The sequence below is a fragment of the Cyprinus carpio genome, chromosome B3 (assembly GCF_018340385.1).
Source record: "Cyprinus carpio isolate SPL01 chromosome B3, ASM1834038v1, whole genome shotgun sequence".
NCBI lineage: Eukaryota > Metazoa > Chordata > Actinopteri > Cypriniformes > Cyprinidae > Cyprinus > Cyprinus carpio.
The window spans coordinates 25308019-25333911 of NC_056599.1; the positions used below are offsets into that span (position 1 = coordinate 25308019).

The 25893-nt window shown below is 35.9% G+C and overlaps 1 protein-coding gene across 3 annotated transcripts in view; it reads right to left on the reverse strand.

Moving 5' to 3' along the window:
- LOC109097270 (glutamate receptor ionotropic, NMDA 2A-like) overlaps window positions 1-25893 on the reverse strand; it is a 135109-nt gene that overhangs the window by 16017 nt on the left and 93199 nt on the right. For all 3 annotated transcript variants that reach the window (XM_042720397.1, XM_042720396.1, XM_042720398.1), the window contains one exon: window positions 4614-4816. In XM_042720397.1, the coding sequence (XP_042576331.1) occupies window positions 4614-4816 (203 nt within the window). The remainder of the gene's footprint in view (window positions 1-4613; window positions 4817-25893) is intronic.

Consider the following 25893-nt stretch of genomic DNA (forward strand, 5'->3'; position numbering starts at 1 on the left):
CGCAGACATCCTTACACTGAGTCAGAAATGCACAAAACTTTTGGTTTTGTCCAAGACAGTTTACAGAACACTTATTGCAGGGACAGTCCCGCTGGAGTAGCCTGGGGTTAAGTGCTTTGCTCAAGGGCAAAACGGCAGTGGTTAATGGACTGTCCCTTGTTGTGTTTAAACCTACAACCTTTTGGTTAACAGCTCAGATCCTTAACTACAAGTCTGCACAACGTGCACTCTGGGGGAGGCATGTTTTGGACATAATTATGAGCGACTGGGGTGAATATAGAACACTCTCCAATTAGCTGACAGTTGTATAAAGTAGCTAAATTTGTAGAGAAAAGTGTACTTTAGTAAAGAAAAAAATGACAGGGTTGCAGACAGGACAGAGCTGCATTAGTAATCATGTCACCATCTGTGAGTGGAGCATCTCCACTGCAGAGTTCAGACAGACAACACTTAGACTAGCAAAGCCACCTGGGAGCCTCATTTAACTTTTAGATTGAAGCTAATTAAGACTCGGCTCTCTATGTTCTTTAAACAGATCAACACGAAGAAAAAAACACTTATGAGTATACTTTGTCTCCACAGATTGCTCCCATGCGTGCCAATTCCTTCTTCTCACTTCAAACAGTTTTTGCTATTGCCATGTATTTGATGTAGTCGCTATGTAGCCCCCAAGGTAGACTGCATGCAATGACTATAAATATTTGTTTCAGAGACCTCAAAATAATGCAAATGCCACTATAATGTCTGCCCAGAGAAAGTGAAAGTCATTACTGGAGATGCCAGAGGTTGAACAAAAACAAAACAAAACAAAACAAAACAAAATAATCTAAGAAAAATTACTCTGCTTATCAAAATTTTTATTTAAATATTTTATTTAAAATAAAAAAGTTTTGCAGCTCAAAATTGTGCATTGCATAAGCCTTCATTACTAGGGCAGCGAACGTTTGAAACATTAAATAAAAAAAAAATAAAAAAAATAATAATAATAAAATAAAATAAAGTGTTCTGTTTACCAAAAAATCATTATCATTATCATTAAATTAAACATTACTACACTATTATATCATTAAAATAAACATTACTACACCTTTAAGAAGTGAATTTTTACTTTTAATCACAGTCATTTGCCTCATTGTCCTAGCTGCTCTATAACCAGTACCTGAACAAAATAAATGACTCTACAATGCAGATTGTGCAGTCTACAAAAGACTGAAAAGCTGAGCTATGAAATTTTTCTTCCCTGTTATCGTGTTAGGAAAAAAACAGCTTATTGTAAATCCAGCCTAGCACTGATCGTATAAAAGCAGAGGAGTGTTTTTGGCAGCAAGAAGTGGCTGTATGCCTTCTGACTGCAGAAATGAACAAACTTTCCTGTCTCCACAATGAGAAAGACACACATTCGACTGCCTAGGCAAAATCCAGTTTAAAATCAATCTCTTCCACTCTGCGCTGGCTATGACGCACACGATGAATTCCCCCGGCTCCTGCAGAGGCTCTATTCTAACTCTCACAAGGCAGAATCCATATTATTACAGAGTCTTCCTCACGTTTCGATACCCAGCGGCAATAAGAGGGGCTCCCTTATCTCACCAGACCACTTCCTCACTGCCTTTACTACACCAATTACATTCTTATGAAGACACACTGTCCACCAAGTTTGTTTCTTCTAGTTCTTTTAGAGATTTTAATTTTTTTTTTTTTTTTTTTTTTTTTTATATGAGGCAAGCTAATGTGATCACTTGCCAAGAGTTAAACCTAAGAGGTAAAAGTTGGAGGTGATAGTCAGAGCTGATAGATATCTGAATTCTGACAATTGCTTTTAAATATCTCAGTGGCTCAGAGTGATCTTGAATTGTTTGCATCTGTGTGTGTGTGCGCCCTGATCACTGAAGCATGTCTCCTCTGTGTCTGTGGCTTTTCAAGCTGGCACTGCATCCGTTTCTGCATCTACAGACCTCAGCAGCAGCTGAAGTAGAGGGTAAAACGACAGCTGAGGATACCAGATGAGCTGCCGTTCCCACATCATCATAATGCATTTATCTCTGACAAAGATCAGTCAGAGTGTTAGACTGTCTGTCTGTCAGACTGGGCCAAAAGGGTGAATCGTCACATAAACATAGTTCACTTTTTTCCTCTTAAAGTATTACCCATCAAAATGAAAATTCTGTCATCTTGTACTTATCTTTATTTCATTTCAGACCTGATGACTTTCTTATTTCATTAAACAAAAAAGAAGAAATTTTGAAGATCTACTTATTTTGAGATCACTCTTTTCTCTGCAATTACAATGAATGGGGAGTGAGAGCTTTCAAGGTCCAAAAAGGATACAAAACTACCATAAACACATGAAAACAGACACAATAACAGTCAAAATGAGTCTTCTGAAGTCTACTGAGACTGGGCATGGCTACTTCATTACTTCAATAAGACTAAGATTACATGGTATATCATTTAAACCACTTTTCAGTTTGTCATTTTTTAGACATTCTTCAAAAATTCACCTTTTGTGAAAGTCATATGTGACCCTGGACCACAAACCCAGTCATACGGGTCAGTTTTTTGATTTATGCATTGGATAGGACAATATTTGGCCAAGATACAACTAATTGAAAATCTGGAATCTGAGGGTGCAAAAAAATCTAAATATTAAGAAAATCACCTTTAAAGTTGTCCAGATGAAGTTCTTAGCAATGCTGTTTACTAATCATAATTTAAGTTTTGATATATTTATGGTAGGACATTTACAAAATATCTTTACTTAATATCCTATGAATTTTTTGCATTAACGAAGAATTGATCATTTTGACCTATACAATGTATTGTTGGCTATCGCTACAATTATACCTGTGTTACTTACTTATGACTGGTTTGTGCTCCAGGGTCACATGCAGTATAGGTTTGGAGAAGGCATGCGGCTAAGTAAATAATAGCAAGTTTAGAGTCAGTAAGATTTTTTTATATTTTTGAAAGAGGCATTTTATGCTCACCAAGGCTGCATTTATTTGATTAAAAAACAGTAATATTGTGGAATATTATCACAATTTGAAATAGTTTTCGAATGTAATACTTAAAAAAAGATGTAATTTATTCCTGTGATGCAAAGCTGAATTTTCAGCATCATTACTCCAGGCTTCAGTGTCACATGATCCTTCAGAAATCATTCTGATATGCTGATTTGCTGCACAAGAATCATTTTTATTATTATAATCTTATTGTTAAAATAGTTGTGGCACTTAATATTTTTGTGGAAATGGTTTGGCACTTTTGATCAATTTAGCGCATCTTTACTGATTACGGTATAATTATTTTTTTTTGCAAGAAAAAAAAAATTACTCCAAATATTTGAATCATAGAGTACTGAAAGAACTATGCATTTTTCAATGCTTCACCAAATGAATACTGTGCATATATCAGTGACAGATGAGCTTTCAAAAAACCATAAACATTTTATGTGCTCTATAAGCAAACTAAAGCTTTTAGAAATGTAAATTTGCAGGTTAATCAAACCACAAGGAGATAATAACAACTCTCTGATCGTGTTTATGCTAAGTTCCAGTTAGTGTTTCTGATGCACTAAGGTAATGTCTAGTTCTGTTCACTGTGATTATTGCTGAGTAGTTAAGTTGACTGAATAATTTTGCTGTTAAAACCAAGCAGATGAGTAATCAATAAAGTGAGGCTGAGGGAGAGACACAGAGAAAGAGAGGGAGGTCTGTCTCAGGGAGGACGGGACTATATCCTGCCAGTGTCTTTGCATGCCTTAGTAATTCCTGCCTCTTCCTCTTCCTCCAAACGGGCACAATGGATGCTTGAGTGGGAATTGTGCCACTGGAGGAACACAACAGAGAGCACTGGCCTGTTTGCAAGTGGACATGTGTGGCATCCATGTATTCTCTTGTGCGTTTGTGTGTGTGCGCTCAGTTCTTTAAGGGAGACAAATCTTCAAGCATACAGAGCAGGATATAGTGATCCTATGAGATCGTATATTCTTCGCCCTATTTAGCAGTGTAAAAAAATCCAATAAAAGCCACTTTACATGGGGAGTTTTCACTCTCAGTGTTAATCATGGCTCACAGATCCCAACAACTTTTATGACTGTGACTTTTTTTTTGGTTTTGATTTTTTATTAATTGTTTAAGTTAGTACTATTTAAAGAAAGAAAATAATAATTTTTTCTGCATTAATCTGATCAAAAGTGGCAGTAAAGACATGTATTCGATAACACTGATATCGAATCAGCATATTAGAATGATTTCTAAAGCATCATAGTTTTTACTGTAACTTTAGAAAAGGTATTCCTAATTTTATAAAATGTATTTAAAAAACACATGTGGGTTTCCCTTGAACAATAAGCACATAAAAAAAAAAAAAAAACTAATTTAGTGTTTTCCAACCAGAAGTGGACAGTAACACTACAGTATTGATTGATGTATGCAATCAACAACCCTCAACATATATCAAACTCTCTTTAAGAGTGCTCTTACATCACTCTGCACACCACTCTAGGGTCACAGTGTCAAACATCTATCAGTTTGAGAGTGATTCTTTCAGTAGATGAGTGAGTGATAGAGAAGGTGAGCATCGGAGGGGAGATTGAGAAAAACAAGTCTTACTCTTTGATGTGTTTGCGGCAGGGCACAGAGTTTCTCATGCAGGTGCCTGTGAGGCGCTCCACGTTCTCCACAATGACAAAAGGCTTCTCCTCTAGAGTTACAATGGTCAGGTGATTGTCGTCTGTCTCTGCATCACCAAAAGAGTTGAAGCGAGGCCACACAGGATATTTCAAAGTCAAACTCTGGTTCTCCCATTTGCCCATCTGGAAATGAATCGAAAAGAGGAGTGTCACATTCTTGCTCAATAGCTTACTGGCGTTATTCTTTTAATTACAATATTGCCAACATATCAGTGCACACAATAACAACAGTGACAGAAACACACACACACATGCACACACACACACACACACACACACACACACACAGAGAAAAATAAGTTCTTCAAATTTTCCACTGTGCCTCAGTCCAAATCTCGCCAGTGTCACAGTGAACACAGATTTGTTTTTCCTGTGGATGCCATGTTTGTCAGTGTCTGTCTTCTATGGCTAGACTGTGATCACTAAGCCTGTATTTGTTGAGGATCCAGCTCTGCTTTGTATCCTTTGCTGTCTCTCTCTCAGTCCCAGAGGGCAAGGTGTAAGGATAAAGCAATGCTTGAGAGCAAATCATATCAGATCAACAGAGGCCAGGCAAATACATTAATCAGATAGTGCCACATAACATAGTCCCTGTGTCTGAATATGCAAAAAAATACACAAAAATTATGTTGTGACATGAAAAAGATCAAATAAAAGTACATTTCTACAGTATGTTGCTTAAAAGTAAAATGTAAAAAGTTTAAAGTTTAGAATAAATAAATAAATATAAATTAATAAAGACAGTGACAGGAAAAAGATAATAAAATAAAATAAATGTTACAATTTAAAATTTACAGTTAAAAAAAAAAAAGATAAATAAAACTAATCAAACACTGCCACATAACACAGTCCTTGTGTCTGACCATCAGTGTTGGGCAAGTTACTCTGAAAAGTTAATCAAATTACTGATTACTGATTACTCCTTTTAAAAGTAATGACGTTACTGTTCTGATTACTTTATTTCAAAAGTAATTAGTATTTAGTTACATTACTAGTTACGTTACTTTTTTCTCCATGAAATTTATGAAATCCCAGCTCCCACACTCCCGATAAATATTTGTTATTACAGCATCAACATTTACACAACACTGTTATTTTTAACTAAAGCAAGCGGCTGCTGCGTGCATGGTTTGGCTTGGCAGAATGCCAGTAAAGAGCGCTGCATTTATAATCTCTAAAAGACATCTCAGTTCATCGCAATCTCACAAATCTCTGTTATAACACAATACATATATGTATAATGAATCTTTCATAATGTCTACAATTCATGTGCTATAATGAGAGGATTCGTGAGCATGCAAATTCCAGCACTGCATTGCTCAACGCTGCAAACACGTTATAACCTACTCTCTGCATACGCTTTCACCTGTTAATCATTTATATTTTATATTAGTTCATGTTACTTTTGTGCAATAGATGAATAACAATTTATTTGTTTTAGATATTTTATGTTTAGATATTTCTATTTTGCGGGAGTCCTGAGAATCATTTTATTCTCCCGCATCCCACGCACACACGTAATAAATAAATTGTAATAAATAAATAATAAAACAAAAATAAAGTATTTTAATCAAATAGTGCCACATACAGCCCTTGTGTCTGATTATGCACCAATTCATAAAAATAAATAAAGATGCCGGTAAAACTGTATGCCTTTTACTAAAATGTAACTAATATATATATATATATATATATATATATATATATATATATATATATATATATATATATATATATATATATATATATATATATATATATATATATATATATAAATGTATGTATAAAACAAAATTTAAATACAATAATCAAATACTGCCACACATACTTCTGTACATAGTTTAAAATTAATCAAGTCAAATAAATATGATGTTTGAATACTTCATTAAACAATAGGCCAACAATTCCTAAAGGATGATATATCCGAGCTCAGTGCTAGTCTGATGAACAAGAAGAAAAAAAACCTTAGGAAAAAGCTGTTCAGACACGACAGTCATGACCAAACTTTCCTAAGTGTGCTAGGTCAGTGCACTGGAGAGCGATGAGCAGTGATCAGGGGGAACGGGGTATCTCACTAGCTGCAGTGCTGCTAACCAGTGTCACAGGAAATTTGGGTTAATTCTGTTAATCCTATCAGCATGCTTTAGGAGGAAGCCGTAACCCCTGATGAACCGGCGACTGAGGACGTCTCCGACACCACCAGAGTTTCCTTTATCAGCAGCACAGCCGCCGATTCATCCGCAACCTTATTAGAGTCAAAGCGCCTTTCTTTTTGAGTTTCTCCCCTCCAACTTTCTCCAACGCTTCTTGTTCTACTGTGTGAAAAATTCATTTCATTAATCTGTCTCATTTGGTTTGATGGCACATTTCTTTTGTCAAGCACTGTGGGTAAAAATGGCTCACCAAGCTTATCTGTCTCAGCTGAAGACAAAAGTAACTACTTGCAGTTTCTGTCGACTCCAGGCTTACCATGCTAAAAGAATGATTTATGAATTTGATGTTTTCAGAGCACTTACCTTATTGAAAATAAAAGGACACGATTCCTCTTGCACTGTCAGTCGTTTACAGAGATGGCGTGCAAACATTTTAGTAATGCTGGAGTAAAGCCGTGTTATATTTGGGCACAATTCCCACTTTGCGTGTCGATAGAGATGCTTATGCTTGTCTGGCAGGACACATATGTTGCTGTACGTGCTGATGATGGAGTGATAGGCCACAAGCAGTTGAATAATTCAGTGTGTTTTGGAAGGGTGGGCTGACGTCAGCAAGCTTGCTAATAAAAACAGAGCGCAAACGCTAAGAACTGCCTAGAGTTGAAACTGCACCGAGCCATTAATTCTTACTGGAACAGGACTCAGAAATTGCTAAACCTAGCTCTGGTCCCTTTTTTTTCTCTCTTATCTAACTTTCTCTCCATTGTCTCGTGTGTAGCGTGCACATATCTCTCTCTCTCTTTCTGTCATTCTGCTCACTGTTGGCCTCTGGCTCGTCTCTCTCTCTCTCTCTCTCTCTCTCTCTCTTTCATCTGTTATTTGGAAATGTTGGAGCATTTGTTTTTGAAACTATGTTGCCCTTGAAACTTTACAGTATACGTTCACTGCAAATGCACACACGTACTTACATTGTAAATATACACAGACATTGAATCTCTGATGTCTTTCAGACTGAATATAAACAGTATGACATGAACAAGAGTGCTGTTATTTCATGCCAAAATATTCAGACCAAGAACACGATTGGGAGTGTGATATTGCTTTTACCCAACAACTAATTACATAACAAATTAGATGGGATTATTAAAGAGTTCTGTCAATTCTGTCATTAATTACTCACCCTCATGTCATTCCAAACCCATAAGACCTTCGTTCATCTGATGAAATCCAAAAGCTTTCTGACCCTTTCTGTCAGTTGTGTCGCTTCACTTCACAAAACCATTCACAAACCCTCTACCAGATGCACAATACGGACTCTCAATCTTCGGAAGAAAAAATATTATGTAATCTGTCTAATTTTGGTTTGGATGCAGCCAATCACTTGTCGGCACCTAATAAATGTAATAAATGCAAAGGGTTTTAAAAATCAAAACATAAATAATCAATGCATGAGGCATTAAAATCTAACTTTGAAAACCTACTTTCTGTTTTGTGTAAAAGTTCTTTGCTTTTACAAAGTCGAAGAGAGTGAATGTTCTAACAACCATCCATAAACCAAGAAGACACTTAAACAGCAAGAGACTTGTAAAGCGGAGAGAGAAAAAGACAAAGAAATTGGATAAACTAAATTGATGAAGAAAGGCACTTGTGCTCCAGACACTAAGTAATGACAGTGTTTGAGCTACTCAAAATCTAATCAAACAACACAGGCAATGTAGCGCCTGTGATGAAAACAGCCCCATTCCGCCACTATGCAAAGCAAGCCGGCTGTGCCTATGCATTTCAATGACCTCATTAGATAATTATAATTAAAAGGGAGCTTCGTGAAGCAATGGAGCAGAGAATCCAAATTAAGATGCTTAATTTTGTCCTCATTGTATTACTGCTTTTAATAAAGAAGAAGTAAGTTTGTTTATTTCATTCGACTTCAGTTGTGTTTATCATGAAAGTAAAATGGGGTTATGGTGGATAAAGACACAAACTAACCAATGGGGCCTCTGACCATTTGATCTGAAGGGCCCAAATGGTTCAGATATTGTGAAGACAGTTTAATTTAATATGTATTTATGTATTAAGTGTTTAAATTAATTGGAGATCAAAAAGGAGAAACTGAGAAACTCCTAGGAAAATGGAAAAATATATTAAGAAGTTGAGTGAGACTAACAGTGCCATACTGACAGTAAACTCACTGCTGTTGACAGATAATCTAGATGAAACGTGAGCAAGATACTAAACCAGCGCTAAAGGCGATGTCAATATTGAAGCCAGGAAAGATGCTAAAGTGCATCTTCTGAGAATGCAGTGCCGTTCTGTCGCCAAGCAGTAGTTTGATATATTGAACTTTGTTTTACTTACTGTCAGGCAGGGTACGGCACATTGTTTCTTGTTCTTGCTGCTGTCAAATATCGGAGCATCTGACAGCTAATGAACAACTGCCATATCATCAAAAGTTTTGTAAAAACAATCAATTTCCTGTTCACTCAAACAGACATGGTTATTTATGATAATGTGCTGGCCTTGCTGATAAGACAGTCCCTGACAGTGTTTATAGTTCCACCCACTAGGAACACACACAAGAAATATGAAGTTTGTGAGGACGCAGAGCTTCATAAATTTCTCAATTGTTTTATTTTTTTTAAGATAATTAAATATATACAAATATTTAAATATTTAATTTTATAAATATATTGTTTTATTATTTTTATTTATATTATTTAATATTGTTTAATATATAAAATAGTTTATTTATATATTTCATTATTATTATTTTATTATAATTTTTATTAATGTAACCCTGTCTCCTCTCAAAGTCTTTGCTCATGAAGACAAAATCACATACTGTATGACAGGTATTTCTTTGAATAAATAATTACTTTGTGAGCATTAAATAATTATATTCTATATACTATGGATGTGTACAGGAATTGTTTTAATATTGTTTATTTTTATTAATTTGACCCTATTTCACAAAAAGCAAAAAATAAAATAAAATAAAATAAAATAAAATGCCAGTGACTTTGCAGTGTACTGTATGTATTGCTCTTCACCATTGACCCACAGTGCATGAAACACATATGGAATGACCTGAACATTCGAAAAAGATCTGTCCTCAACTGGTTTCCACAATGTATCCTATAACCTTCACTGGGAACTATTTATTAGACGTTGGATGACTAGAAAAGTCATTAGCACTTTACCACAGGGATAGGAAATTAGCATTTTAATTGTTTGCGCGCTGTGCATTTCCATGGTCACGGTGAAAATAGATTTTGTGCTTGTAGATCTCAACCTGCTTCTATTCCAATCAACGTCTCCCCCCTTCAGGAGTGATTACATGAGTGTCGCACAATATCAGAGGTCTCTGGCTTCACCTTCAGGCCCCAGGAGGATGAGGAAAGGCTTGCGACAAGCCTTCTTAGATGCTCTGCCCTCAAAAGCGACAGAGAGGAACTGAATTGAATGAGAACGCCTTCGCCAGATGAAAACAGTATAATGCCCATCCTGGAGGCTTGCTTGCAATGAGCTATTAAGATAAAACGCTCCATGTCTAATTCGGTTGAGGAGGTATAATTAATGACTCCTGTGCAGAGGGGAGGGGTTGTGCGCACTAAGCGCTAACCAAATAGCTAGCTTGAAAGTGGCTGACACTCAGCAACACGTCTGCCGCTGCCCACTCAAAATTCCACACTGGTAGAGCTGCGGCTTGCTGCAGAGTATTGACCTTGGATACTTCACTCTATATATTTCTACAAGTATCATTTATTACCAGGGTCAAAAGACGCTTAAGTGAATTATGATGTGGGTACTGAGTACTGATGTGGGAGTCATACCCTGAGGGTTGATTAATTGTTCACATCAATGCTGCAGAACAGTGAAGCACCTGACAAAAAGGAAATTCTGTTCATTGACATGGTCTTGGTATAGCGATGGACAAAGATGCCCATGAGAACATACTGCTCAAACTTTCTTAAAGGAACAGTATACCTAAAAATGAAAATATTCTCTCATGTCAAAAGTCTTCTGAATCCATATAATAGCTTTGGGGGAGAAATTTATGGGATGAAATTAGACTCAAAATGATTAATAGATGCACGCACAATTATCCACGTACTGCATACATTTTTTCCATGTATCTTACTAACCACAAACAAATGCCTTTCAATTTGAGTCTGTGGAATTCGGGATTAAATGATTGCAGCAATTTGTACAAATACAGACATGTTTGTGGATAAAAATGTTCTGTTCTGCATTAATATATCATAAATTGCTCATGCAAAAAGGAATCCGTGCATTAGTGGATCAGGTGACACGTGTGCATTAATTGACGTCTAGTTCGAGTTGATTTTGTTCGGTTCATTTGGATTTTGAGACTTCTTCTTCGCAGTTTACAACATTTCACGTCCCCCACACACACAACTACCAACGAACAAGGCCCAGTGCAATTCATTAACGTGTACACGATTCGAAAAATTCGCAAATGTGCATCACTGCACTGAAACAAATGCTTTTCAAGTGATGTCTGCAGAGTTAAGAATTACATTAATGTGCAGCATTTTGTTCAAATAGAGACATAAATACAAATTGTAAATACAAATGTTATAGTTTGTATTAAAGTATCATAATTTGTGCATGTAGCAATTAAAATGTGCATTTGTGGATCAGGCGACACGCGTACATTCCTTTTAGTGATGGCTCGTTCTCAAACGATTCGTTCAACCATAGGTTTAGCGTATGGGGCTGTTACGTGATGAACGAACGTCTCAAACCCGAAGACTTGAAAGGTGAACTAATCAATTCTCTTTCCGGCTCAGACTGCATTGGGAAAGTTTATGGGGCTGTAACGTGATGAACGAACGACTCAAACCTGAAGACTTGTCAGATAAGAGGTGAGGTGTGCTAAACACAGGCTAAAGACCCAGGTAAATAATGAACTAATCTTTTCTGTTTCTTATAGCATTATAGTTTTGTATTGTTTGTAGTGTGATCAATGTTTGCATAAGTAGTAGATGTGTTAGGGAAGTAACACGTAACATTTTGCTGAAATGAACGAAATGACTGGAAAAAAGATTCATTAATTTTGCTGAACGAGACTCAAAGGTCCGAGTCGGTAAAATGATCCGAACTTCCCATCACTAATTCATTCACATCTCTTCTGAGTCGATTCTATTCGATTCATTTGAATTTTGAGACTTTTGTTCCACCCTTTTAGCCTTGCCACACACACACAGCTCGCGATCCACACGCAGCTGAGCCACAGAAAATCAGCGACCACTAGATGGCACTTGCCCCTGTCACATGTGCGCATTCGATATAGTATCGTTTCATGAATGTTACATTGTGTTTTGTTTGTTTCTTTTTGGTTTGGCTATTCTTGTCTACCATAGAAATATAATAAAGATGTTAAATTGAACTTGTTCTAACTTAACTTGTCTTAAGACACAGAATAGCTGATATTAATTTTGCCAAACAAGAACTTTGTTAAGGTACCTTGTTTTTTTCTTCTTTGTGTAATTAAACAGCATGTTGTCAGTTATTTCTTTCATGTATCATCATCATCATTATTATTATTATTACAGGGCTCGCAAAATTTCCAAATCCCTGGTAGCCCTTCGGGCAGGTAGCTTACTCTTCAGATTTTGGTAACCCTGAAAATCAATTTAACTAGCCCCCCCCCCCAAAAAAAATCCTTTATATATATATATATATATATATATATAATCAGATAGGAGACAGAAATATTTTCAATACACAGATATCAACAAATATAAAGGAAGGAATTTTATTTCACTATTTACAATTTATGACCCATTTTAAGAGTTGCACAAGTAAAACGAACACAGGTTTAGTAGGGTTGGACAATGTCTATGGTAAAATACAGTATTGAGCCATAAAATTGCATGATTTACAGTTCAGATACCGGTTTTCACAAAAACAAAAATCTTACACAACAGCATTTCAGCCTTTACACAAATTTTATGAAAAGGGATAAATCAAGCATATAAATTATGCAAATTTAAAACATAAATATTACTGTATTAATTGTTACGATTTTTAGAAGGCACATTAACGTACTTCTCATTTACAACTCTATGTGTTTGCTGCGTAAAAACATGGATTGATATTTGCATTGAACTGACCATAAACAGCAAGAAAGGCTTGTTGAAAATGCAAATTAATTCTCTGCCACGAGGTGGCGCTTTAGGAGCTCTGAAATATTGCGGTTTCCCTGGTAACGACTGTACACAAAGCTGCTCCCCAAACACTTGTTGATCTGAAATATGCGTTCTTTAGCGATCTTGCGTCCTTGTGTTCTCGCTATACGTCATCATTAACCGTCGAAGTTAAATTCCAATTCTCAAGAACGCAAGTACAGAGGACGCATGGAAGTGCCCGGATGTGTTCTTGATATCGAGGATGCATCGAGTGCAGACTTGAGAGAATCGAGCCGTTAGAAATCACAGAAGACGCTTTATTTGTTGTTGATATCGAGGATGCATCGAGTGCAGACTTGAGAGAATATGGTTGTTGGATATTGAAAAGTAAACATTTACCGTTTTGTTTTATTTAATTTTAATAAAGTTATAAGACCCGGAGAAAGTCCGCAGTATTTTTACTGGCATATTAAAATAAATCTTAACATAGTCATAGTTAAACATATAACGCTATAAAATAAAACGATATACAATTATACGGTAGGTAAATATTATCTATAATAGTTTGAAATGTTTTAATAAGTAATGACATTTGTTTGTAATGTTATGTTATATTTATGGTTCATTGGGAGCTGCTTATGCTGTGACTATGCGGTCAGTTAAGCAAGAACGCAGCACATCTCAATACTCATAAGAGTGCGTTCTGTGTTCTCGCGTCCTTCCGAGTTCGTTCTTTCAAGGAAGCTTGGCAAGACCGGTTTCAACGAGAACACAGGTCCGTTCTTTGCGTTCTTGGTTTTTTGTTTCAGGGAAGTTAGGTATGGCGGTTTTCTTTGTAAGGACAGTTCAGTTCGTTGCTTTCCTTATTGGAATTGAGAAACAGCAAGTTGGTGTGTCTTATCATATTATTTTAATGTATTATCTAAATTATGAACATATTGGTTTGTAGTGCAAACAGTTTTACTATTTACTGCATGTTGTTATTGTCCTCGTTATTTACCTATAGCGGCTAATGAACCGTAAGTCTCACCCATAGGCTTACTTCCGCACTGAAGAAAAAGGTGGATAGGTAAAATGAAATTAAAACGCCAATGACACGTTTCCGAGGACAGTCGGTTCCCTTCAGATACATTCAAATAAAGACATCCACGCCGTGTTTTGACTTGAAATGTGCAGTGCTCATATTTATTCAATGACATCATTGCCTTTTGAAGTTTAATCCAGCCGTATAGCCACTTGTCTTTCCGTCCCTATCTGTAAGACCTCTTGAAATTATAATTAAAACATTTCTTATACCATTTAACGTATTTAAAACTTTTTATGGCCTTAAGTTTGATACTACTCACTTTAGGAGTTTTTAAAGACCCGTGGGAGATCTGTATTTAATGTAATTCTTAACTCTGCAGACACCACTTGAAAAGCATTTGTTTCAGTGTATTAACGTGTACACGTTAATGAATTGCACTGGTCTTGTTTGTTGGTAGATGTGTGTGGGGGGACGTGACTGCTAAAATGAACTGCTAAAATGAAGTCTCAAAATCCAAATGAACCGAACAAGATTGACTCAAACTAGACTTTTAGACAATTAATGTACGTGTGTCACCTGATCAACTTATGCACGGATTCCTTTTTGCATGAGCAATTTTTGATATCTTAATGCAGAACATTTTTGTTCACAAACATGTCTGTATTTGTACAAATCTCTGCACAATCATTTAATCTTAAATTCCACAGATTGAAAGGCATTTTTTTGTGGTTAGTAAGATATATGTATAAAATTTATGCAGTACATGGATAATCATGCATGCATCTATTAATCATTTTGAGTCTAATTTCATCCCATAGAAATTGACCATTTTTTTTCCTTGACATGAAGAAGGGGTTACATTAAAGTTACATTAAAAGCTATATTAAACCCCCTTCAGTTTCAATGTGGAGATCTTTAATTGTTAAGCTTGTGACCCTGGAAAAACAGAGGCACTGAGTTGAGGGAAAGATTCATATCTTTGTGCAGAAATGGAGAAAACCTCTAGAGCTTCTATCAAATGCAATTTGGACAGAGATGGACAGTAACTGACTGAGAGGGTAAGGGTGTTATGTCATGTGATGTGGATTCATATATTTTTAATTTATGTTTTTCTTTATCATAATAATTTAGCAGAAACTCTTGCAAAGTGGACTGTTTCTCTCTATTTCTTATAAAAAATAAAAATAAAATAAGCAAGGTTACAAAATAAGTAAGGTTATATTTAGAATAGATAATTAATTTATATTAATAAATTAATAAATTATATAAATTAGAATGACACATATCTATAATTTAGAAATAAATATAAATATTATTTAATTAAAATTTATTAATATTTATTATTCTTAAAAAGACTTAAACGATTTTAAATAAAATAAATACTGAAGCAGAGAAGCCAATAATAATTTAAATCAATCAAAAAAAAAATGGTTTGTTTCTCACAAAAAAATCAATTGTACACATTCATAATACTTAAATTATAGAAAATGGTCTTTTGTGATGCTTTTATGGTACATTTTTGTTCTTTTTTAAGCTTAAAAGCCTTAGTTTCTATTCACTTACACTGCATGAAATAAATACAAGTCCATTCTTCAAAATTATTATAATCATTTTGTATTCCACAGAAGTAATAAAGTCATACAGGGACAACATGAGTGTGAGTAAATGACAACAGATTGTTCATTATGAGTCAGCTATTCTTTTATCTTGTCATTTGAATGGCCAGCAATTAAAGAGAGGGAGGAAACACTCATAGGTTTATGTAATGAATACTGTTCAGCCCATTAAGGGAGCAATTATATTCTCTTTTGTTTGTCAAACTGTGGACCCCATGCGTCAAGTCAAGTCTGGGTTTTCTGTGTGGGCGGCAGTTGTTCTTATGCTGAAGTCCCATGAGTATCCAAGATCCAGCATTCAGCCTACATGAGAAAACGACAACAGATTCCCTGGCTGCCAATCAGAGCTGAGACAGAGTTTAATCACGGACGCTGAAGCTGTAATTAGCCCTCCAGAAAACCAAACTCCTCCGTAACTTCTGAGGAGGATGGATTTGCTTTAAGCATGAGGCATGGAGTATTTATAGTTCAATGGTGGTAGAGCAGAGCTGGACTGAGTAGCATGGGATTTCTGCGTCAATGAGACATTAGGACAAGGTGGGGGTGGGGAGCAAGATAAACAGAGGAATGAAGGAAACAGGGCTCTAATGTGCGTCATGAGGTGCTGCTGCACAGTCATTTTCAACACAGCCTCTGGTCACGATTTACAGTGACCCGCTCTTTAATTAAAAGCAGCCACACTGTCTGATGAACTGCCTCTCGGCCACAGTTTTACCACAGCGTCACCCATACTGCCAGCACAATGACCTGCTCGCTTTCAGACGTCATTTGATTCTATTTACTGACACTCGAACCTTGCCGATCTATTGTGGTTATGCTTCATCTGACGCCAACCAGCTCGCTGTCTAAAGCCTGTTCAGACGGGACCAGTTTTTTCTGAGGACTTTAGGCAAATTTGTGTTTCATAGATGTATTTTGTGATTTTAATCCTGCCCGAATCAAAAATGTTTGTGTTTTTCTGATACAACCTCGGGTGAAAATTATAGAGCAAATTAACTACCGTTTTTCAGTACCTTGGAGGTCCTCTGAGAAATTCAATTCCATTTGGATAAAAAAAAACATGTGATTGTGGTATATTATTTTTCTTTCATTGCTTTTCTACATTTATGTTTACCTTAAAATACCTTAAAGTCTAAATTCCAGTAGATGTTACTCTGGTGCAGCTTCATTATGAATTTAGATCTTTTAGCCAATCTGTCCTAATCAGCACATGAAATCAAACACACTTCCTCTTAATAATTGTATTCCAAGTTAAATATATGTTACAAATCCTATCCAAATGGCTCTTAAAGGGATAATTCACCCAAAAATGAAAATGCCATTATTTACTCACCATCATGTCACTCTAAACATATGACGTGGATAAAAAATAAAAATAACACTGTGACCATGAATTAAGAGTTCATTCTAATGACTGGCACTGTAAGGAAAAATAATCTACTGACACTTTTCTGCCAGGATTATCCGTTAAGTTTCTGTACATTTCCTTTAGCCCTAAAACACAAACACAATGCAATCCTTGATTCAAAATCAATAAGAAAAGTTTCTTCAAATTAACACAGTACATTGGGCCCCATTTTTTTTTATTATTATTATTATCTTTTTTACAGTGTAGTAATTTGTGACTACAGTTCAATAATTTTTTCCTTAGTTTAAATTACATAATGGCCACATTTTACAAATGTATTCCATTGATTTATTTAAATCATGGCCACTATTTAACTAAAACAAGGGAATGATTAACAATTTGAGGGAACATGTTCTTAATTTGTATCCACAATATCTTTTTCTCTGCATGTTCAATCTTCTTTTGATTTGTATCTTTTCAATGAATAGCAACTGATAATCACTCACTAAAATTGCAGTCTGTTCCTCAAATAGCATATTGTATGACTCATCACATGACACCTTTAATATATATAACGCACAAGCCCATAGACCACTTTTTATGATACCTTTATGATGCCATTTTGTCATTTTGGAGCTTTGACAGCCCCAGTTTTCATTCTCTTTCATTATTTTTGAATAGAGTTCAATATACACAGTGTACAAAAAGTCATAACGGCTTTCGAACCTCATGACGATGAGTAAATGATCACCATTTTCACTTTTTAGGTGAACTATCTCTTTTCATAATGACTGAGAAGTTACAGGAAAAATAAAAGCATAATCTCAGCCATCTTGTCTATAAACACAATCTGCCTAATACACTGAGCGTTCACACATATTAAACGCTCCATCCTCCCATTGAATAAAAGTCCTGGCACAGTTCAATGATGACTCAACATTTTAATGAGCCCTGACTGAACAATATGAAAAGCACATTGGGGTAAGGGCTTGGGGGAGTTGTGTGTTTTTTGCCCGCCTAAATTGAAAAGGAACACAGCGGTGAAAAATGAGGGCTGGTTTTCAAGGTGACAGCAGTACAGTTTGAATGCTATAGTACAGCGCTTGTTTTCTCCCTCTCTCTCTCTCTGAGTGAAAAGAAGGAGAAGAAGAATGGAAGCAGGACAGCAGCTTATTTCTTGCGACCATAGACCACGGCTTAGTGCCAAGGCCAATTCACCGCAGGTCTCCGGTAGGTCACGCAGATAGGAGGATTACTTTAAGAGGGCCGACATTCCATTACTCTGTTGGACAATAGTATCAAAATAATCAGAGATACCCAGATTTATGGGCAATATCAAGAGGCCACCCTGAGCAGAGATGAGTAGGACAGAGTTGACCCCCCCAGAAGGGATTCCTGACGGGAAGCTTCGGCCCCCGAGTAAATTACACAACACAAGCAATTTGCCACACGGCCGCTGAGGCCGGGAGTGAGGGGAGCGAGGGGGAGAGAGAAAAATGACAGACAAAGACAGAATGGAAAGGCTTTCTGCATAATTTTCGGGGAGATGGAGGGCACTTGTGCATCATTCCAGCTCATCAGTAGTCAAAAACACCTCTGTTGCCCTCCCCTAATGCCCTGCACCATTCTTAAAAGATTCAACGCCTCCACTCTAAAATAAAAGCCATTTGTGCAAACAATTATTCACGAGAAGAAAGCTGTGGTCTTGAGACGGCCGCGCTTCTCATTCCTGATCCTGCAGATGTCTTCTTTAAGTGAAAATCTCTTCTTAAGGGTCTCATGCATGCAGTGCATTCTGATGGCTTCATTTTGAACAGGGCTTCTCTGTGTACAGACAGACAGGCAGCTGTGTGGTGAAACGGCTGGTCACACCTGTATTACGCTGCCTAAATGTTTGCGCTCGTTCTTCTAGGCTTGTTTGCTGAGGCAGAGAGCCCACGGTGACACCAGTAATTACACAGCATGGAAAAGCCGTACTCGGATCACGTTTCAGCTCTCCAGAGGATCACATGCTTGACATTATTACGGATAAAGCTGAGTACTGGAAAACAGCTAGCATACTTTTTATTGAGATCCTTATTGCTCAAATGTCTTTCATTTCTTCAAATTCCAATCTGTTGCATACACGTAAAAAAGCAATCCCCACTGCAACCTAATTAAACCTGAATAAAATAATGACATGAATAAATAAAATAAAATAAATTGTTTGGAACATGAAGGTTGAGATTTTCCATTTCATACACTACTGTTCATTGTTTTGGAGACAGATTGAGTGATTGACTGATTGGTTGGTTGGTTGAAAAATATTAATACATTTGTTCATTAATCTAGGGTGCATTAAAGTGATCAAAATGACTGTAAAGACATTTATAATTTTACAAAAGATTTCCCTTTAAATAAATTCTGTGTCTGGGTACTGACAAAAAATGTGTCACAGTTTCCACAAAAATATTAAGCAGCACAACTGTTTTCAATGCTGATAATAAGAACAAATCAGCATATTTAAATGATTTCTGAAGGATTGTCTGACACCGAAGTAATGATGCTGAAAATACTGCCATCACAGGAAAAAAATTACATTTAAATTTTATTCAAATAGAATGCAGTTTTTTTTACATTTGTAATATTTCACACTAATTCTATAGTACTATTACTGTTTTTACCATATTTTTGTTAAATAAATGCAGCCTTGTTGAACATAAGAGACCCCAAAATTTTGCAAGGTACTGAATATGTAATAAACTTAATTGTTTTTCCTATGAAATGGAAAAAATAAATAAATACATATCCACATATCCCAAACTTTTGGATGGCAATGTATGTAAAATGTAAGTAGTAGGAAACTAGTGCCATTTATTTTGATGTATTTTTAAAGCACATTTTTTCTAGTTTCAAAGTAACAAAAGAAACCACAATAAATTTAATGAAGGGAATAAGTGGATGGGTACAGCTGAATTACCCAAAAAGCTATCTTCTCAAATGACTGTAATAGTCCAAACATTTCTGTTCTTTTCAAACCTTGGGTTGGTGTGATGTAGTGTTCAATGATTTGGGCTGGAAACAAAAGGAAAATTTCCACTGTAGCAGAACCAGCTCTATGATGCAAGGTGGACCAAAGGGCTCTCAGGGTGGGGCAGACAGGCCCCCACTTAACTTCAACTTACTCTAGGCCAGCTGTATCGGTTAAATGTTTAATAAAATCATAAAAAGGATATAAAAAGGATCTGTTGTGTTGCTGTCCTCCACTAAAGTTATCTTTCCTGTGTTGAGACGGCACGGTGAACACTGATTGGAGGAATGAGAGCTTCTGCTTACAGACCGAGCACAGCACTTCTCTGTTGACCATGACAACATGCAGCGAGTCTTGACCGTCCCATCAGTCAAACTCTGTTGATTTGATAGTGCATTAAATTAGGCAGCAGACAAGCACATCATCAAGTGTATCGCTGCAGCAGAACGCAGTGGCTATGAAGGGCAGAGCTGTGATTGTCAGGGTAGTGAGGGGTGGAGATAGAGAGGGGCACGGCTGTAAGTATGACGGACAGCGGAGGTGAAGAGAAGCACACCAGGCTTACTAAAGAGAATTACACCTTATCTCTGCTGGATGAGTCAAAGCCAGTGCAGCTCTACCTCAGGCTCCCAACCCCCTTCTTTTCTACCACTTTTCCTCACATTTCCTCTCCGTATTCATCTCTTTGTTTGTTTCTTTCTTTCAATCTTTCTTTCTTTCGATTGTTCTTTCTTTGTTATTCTTTCCTTAGTTTGTTTACTCACTCTCCCATTAGTTTGTTCATTCTTTCTCAATTTTTGTATCCCTTTCTTTTCAGTTTGATAATTCATTTTGTTAGCTTAATTCTTTCTTTATTTCTCTTTTTAAAATTTACTCTCCTCTGTCTCTCTCCCCTTTTTCTTTCTTTTAATAGCCCATTAGTTTATTCTTTCTTTCTTTCTTTCTTTCTCATTGGTTTACCTTTTTATCTTTCATTTTTTTATTTTCATTTTTCTCAAGCTAGTTAATTTATTTATTTTTCAGAATTAGAATTCCCTCTTTCTATCTTTCTTTCTTTCTTTCTTTCTTTCTTTCTTTCTTTCTTTCTTTCTTTCTTTCTTTTTCTTTTCATTTTACTCAAGCTAGGTACTTTATTTATTTCTTTTTCCAAATTAGACTTTCCTATTTCTCTCTCGTTTCTTTCTTTCTTTCTTTCTTTCTTTCTTTCTTTTTCTTTCTTTCTTTCTTTCTTTCTTTCTTTTTTCAACACATATTTCTGAAGTTGTAAAACAAAGATTCCTGGAGTACATTTTACAAGAAGAGTTATATTTCAGTTTTTCTATTTCAAAATCTCATGTTTAATGCAATGCGTTCCTTTAAAGTCACCATGAAATCTAGAATTTAAAATTATTATTTTTTAATGGAATACTGCTGTGTTTATTATAAATAATTTATCCGTGCACTTTATTATTTTATTAAAATGCATGTGCCCTCGTAATCTTTAATCAAAAACGTTAACCTCCCCTCCCCCTCAAAATGACTCATCTTCTCTTCCGGTCACAGGATATGGTACAAGGGCGGAGCTAGTGAAGTGAGGGCTAAACGCTGGGGGAAAAACTCACGTTACAGAAATCAATACATTGACCAGTGTTGACGCAAGTCATGGGGGAGCACACTAACCTTACAAGTTGAAAGGATATTAGGATATTACCACAACTTTACTCTTAGGACATTGCAAACTTTTTTTTTTTAACAGAGCGCTGTTATCTATGTTTTGTGCCATTGATCGTTGTCATCTTCCTCAATAAATAAAACATGTCTTCATTCAAGGGTGTCTCCGGTGAATCCAGTGGAGAGAAATCCCCTCACAACTTACTGCAAACTGGCATTCAGATCTACCTCCATTTTGTTAGCAACGCCCCAACTTCCAATGATCCAATCAATTCCTGAATCAATTCCTCATTTCAAATTCCGTTTCACTTGGATAGATGTCACAGTAGAGAAAAAAAGACAATCTACTTCCGTTTCATGCCGACTTTAAATTTACTACCATTTTCTACTAGCAAAATTTCTACACCTAATTTTCAATGTATATCAACAAATTAAAAAAATAAATAAATAAACAAATGACAGTGTGTCATCACAGTTAAATAAAATAAAACAAAATAAAATTAGAAATTAACTACAGAATAAGCAAGTGTTATTTTAAGTGATGTTACAAGGTGTATTAATTATGAGTTATAAAAATAAATAAATAAATAAACTAAATATTTATTAAATAAATTATATTCTGTGTTGTTTTACTTTTTTTTGTGATGTTTTGGGGTTGTGGCACAATCATTTTCCACCGAGAGAAGGCAAAAATGGCAGTGGGATCCATTTGAGATTGATTTAGTTTTGACATAGTATTACTGCATTTGACATTATAAGTTGATCAGTTGCAAAAAGTCCTGAGGGTATACCACCACCTCTAATTTTTTTTTTTTTTTTTTGGTTCTATGAGTGTGTGTATGACAAAAAAGACGGAAAGAAAGAAATGCTATGTGTTGACTGTTACTTGACCAGCAATTACGGCCCTCAGAGTCTCAAATCTTTCCTCCATCTAGCGGTCAATCCTCTGTCATGGAGGGATCACTCAGATAAATATCTCTCTCGGCTAAGGTGCCCACAGGTTCAGCGCCATGGCCCCATGCAGCAGCTCTGTCAATAAATAAAATTCTGAGGGCAAACTACAGCGAGCCACAGATCTCGCGGATCAGATTTTGATTAACTCAAGGTTCAGATGATTTCCAAGTTCAATGGCTGCAATAATACATGGGCTTTGAGCCACAGGGAATGGGTTTTGGGTGTTTGCTTGAGGTGCTGTAGGATGTTTGCTTTTTTTGGGGTTAGAAGATTTATTTTTTATAATTAGATATTAGATGTCAGAACACTGTGAACCAAGCGTGCATGGTGGACTTAAGTGGTAATTCATAAATATGTAAGTACAAAGCCCAGATTATAATGTTAATTATTTACTTACTTGCCTATGTATGATTCAGCAGCACTGTGCACACCACAGACTGTGTTTCATGATTCACACTGAGATTTACACTGTTATGTGGGCAGTACGTGCAACACAAACACACACACCACTGCCGCTGTAAGACCGGAGCGACTGGCCATGTGGCCCCTGACTGTAACAGTCACTTCCAGGCATTGAAGAGGCCCATCAGCAGCCAAGATGCTCAGACTTCATCTGTTTTAATTAGCCAATCATGTTCTCCTCCTGGCTCTCCATGAGAGCACTTCTCTCCCGCTTGGCGTCAAAACAGAAGCACAGCATATCTCAACCACCCCCCAAACAATCAGCCCATAGAGCCGCGTCGGCCTCATCAAGCCGCGGGTTCTGGAGCCTTCTTCATCACTCCTTCATCTCTAATTGGCATTCAGACCAGCCCTCAACACAGCAGCTGGAGCAGGGTCTTGCCAGCGCTGCCTGTTTGGCTTGAATGCAGAATGATTGGTGGTTTTGTGAGGCAGAGCCTTTTTTAGTCCATTCCATGTTACACTGCCCTAAGTAGATCAGAGCATTTACATCAAAGGCTGCTTACCCCCATAAAAAATCAAATAAAAGAAATAATAATTTTATTAATATATATGCAAATCCAAAAATAATTTTAGAAAATAAGTACTAAAATTTACTCTTTCTCTCTGTATGTTATAAATTGTTTATAAATTATGTATTATTACATATTTATTGTAGGTTTTACTTAATATATATATAAAACTTAAATTTATATAATATTTATAAAATATAAATGCATGTCTATAAAACGTATTTATTATACAATTTTGGAATAATTACTTTTTTGGAAATTTTGAAAGACTCTTCTCAAGACTGCATTATTGGATTAATACACTAAAAACATTAATTTGCAAAATATTATTACAAATTAAAACAACTTTTCTAAATGAGCATATTGTATTTATGTAGTTTATTCTTGTGATGGTAGTGAAGCTGAATTTTCACCAATCCTTAGTGCCTTCGAGATTTCTCAGAATCATTCTAATATGTTCTTTCAGCAACATTAAAATTTAAGTTTAATTTAAATTTATTATAATAAAAGTTTTATTTTATTTTATTCCTAGCTTAATATTTCTTTGCAACTTTGATTTGCATCCCCAATCATGCAGTACAGTGATGGTATCTGAAAATATTTTACCATGGTACTCCAATATATAACATCACATAGAATGACATATCATGGTACTGCAAGCTACTTTCTGTTTATTTTTTATGTTGATATATTTTTTATATCACTGAGGTGCATACAGACATTTCAGCCAATGTGGACTGCCATGCTGAGAATGAATGGAGTCACTGCACAGCAAAAAGCAGTATAAAAAGCCCCTATAAAATTATTGTTATTTCTCAGACTGAAAAGGGTGTTTGATGTGAGCAGATCAATGGTGATATTTACTTGTTAAATATGACCTGAAATTATAACTCCTATATCTACTCTGAAATGTCAGCCACAGTGGAGGCACTTCTTTGTATGATTAGAAATGCTTTGAAAACTGTAAAATAAAAAAAATAAAAAATAAAAATAAAATGGTTATGACACTAATGTCCAATCTGCTTAAAACCCAGTAACCCCAGTGTATGTCATACCTACTGCAAACATGTTAGGGCTGTGCTTTTCTTTTAAAACTGTGTCTGGATGAAGAATGAAGCAATTACTCCAGCATTCTACTCTAACAGAACACACACAGTTGTCAAAATAAAGAGTCACCCTGTATGTACTAATAAAGCAGCAAATCAACACTTTGCTTACACTTCATTTGTGCATCTATTTTGGTGTTTTAATGAATACACATAAAAAGCTTGAGAAATAATCCGTTCCAGTCACAATAAGATCAGCTAAAACAAACAGATGCTTGTGTTTGGCAGAGCTGCTCAGACATAACTTGCAGACTAATCACAATCAATTACTTGGTTGGTGAATGAAATGGAATGGATTGTATTGAACTGCTTTCTTTGATGGCATGATGGGTTGTTGTGTTATTATTAATAATTTTTTTTCACATATACATTGGCTTTTACAGCCAAAACCCAGCATTGTATTACATCTTTTATATAAGTTTACAAACATTTCCTAGTGCTCTAGTGGAGAAGACGTACAATTTCTCAACTGCTGCTACACCTGACCGAAACTGCAGTTATATAACTATAAACGATTTTTGTGGTGACAAATCAAATGAATGTTATTATTTCCAGTTGGTTTTTGGTGACATAAGAGACAGCAAAAATTGGTGATGCAGCAAAGTCATTTCAACATTAGGCAAATAACCTTTAATTTATTCAATTAAAAATTCCATTCCTGAATCATTAGTTCTGAGTTTTGTACATTATGTACACATTTTTGTTTCCATTCTGCATTTTTACGCATCATTACAAAATTAATTGCTATTCATTTCGAACAACCCTGATTTGTTTCATTCTTAATGAGTTGCATCTACAACAAATCACTAATGATTAATAAAAAAAAATAGTAAATTATAAAAACCTGATAAAATATGTTTACTTGAGATTTTGCCTGTATTGACATCATACACTAGCATCTGTACTCAGTTACTACCATTAGTGCAGTCTTTGCAAAAGCGCAATATGCTTTATGACGTGCTGCACACTAACAGCCACGTGGATATGTGGTTAGGGCAAGGTGTGAGATATTGCTTTGGTTCAACGGGGCTGTAAATCTGTCCCATGCTTTTGTCTTTGCTCTGCCAGCAGTTCACACTGATGAATAGGCTTTGTCAGATTAATATCTGATGTCAAACTGCATTATACTGCAGTTATGTTCCTTAGAGCTACGTGTTTGACATGTAACTCTGCCCGTCCCTGTGTGTCCTCCTAAAGCGTTTTAAAAGCT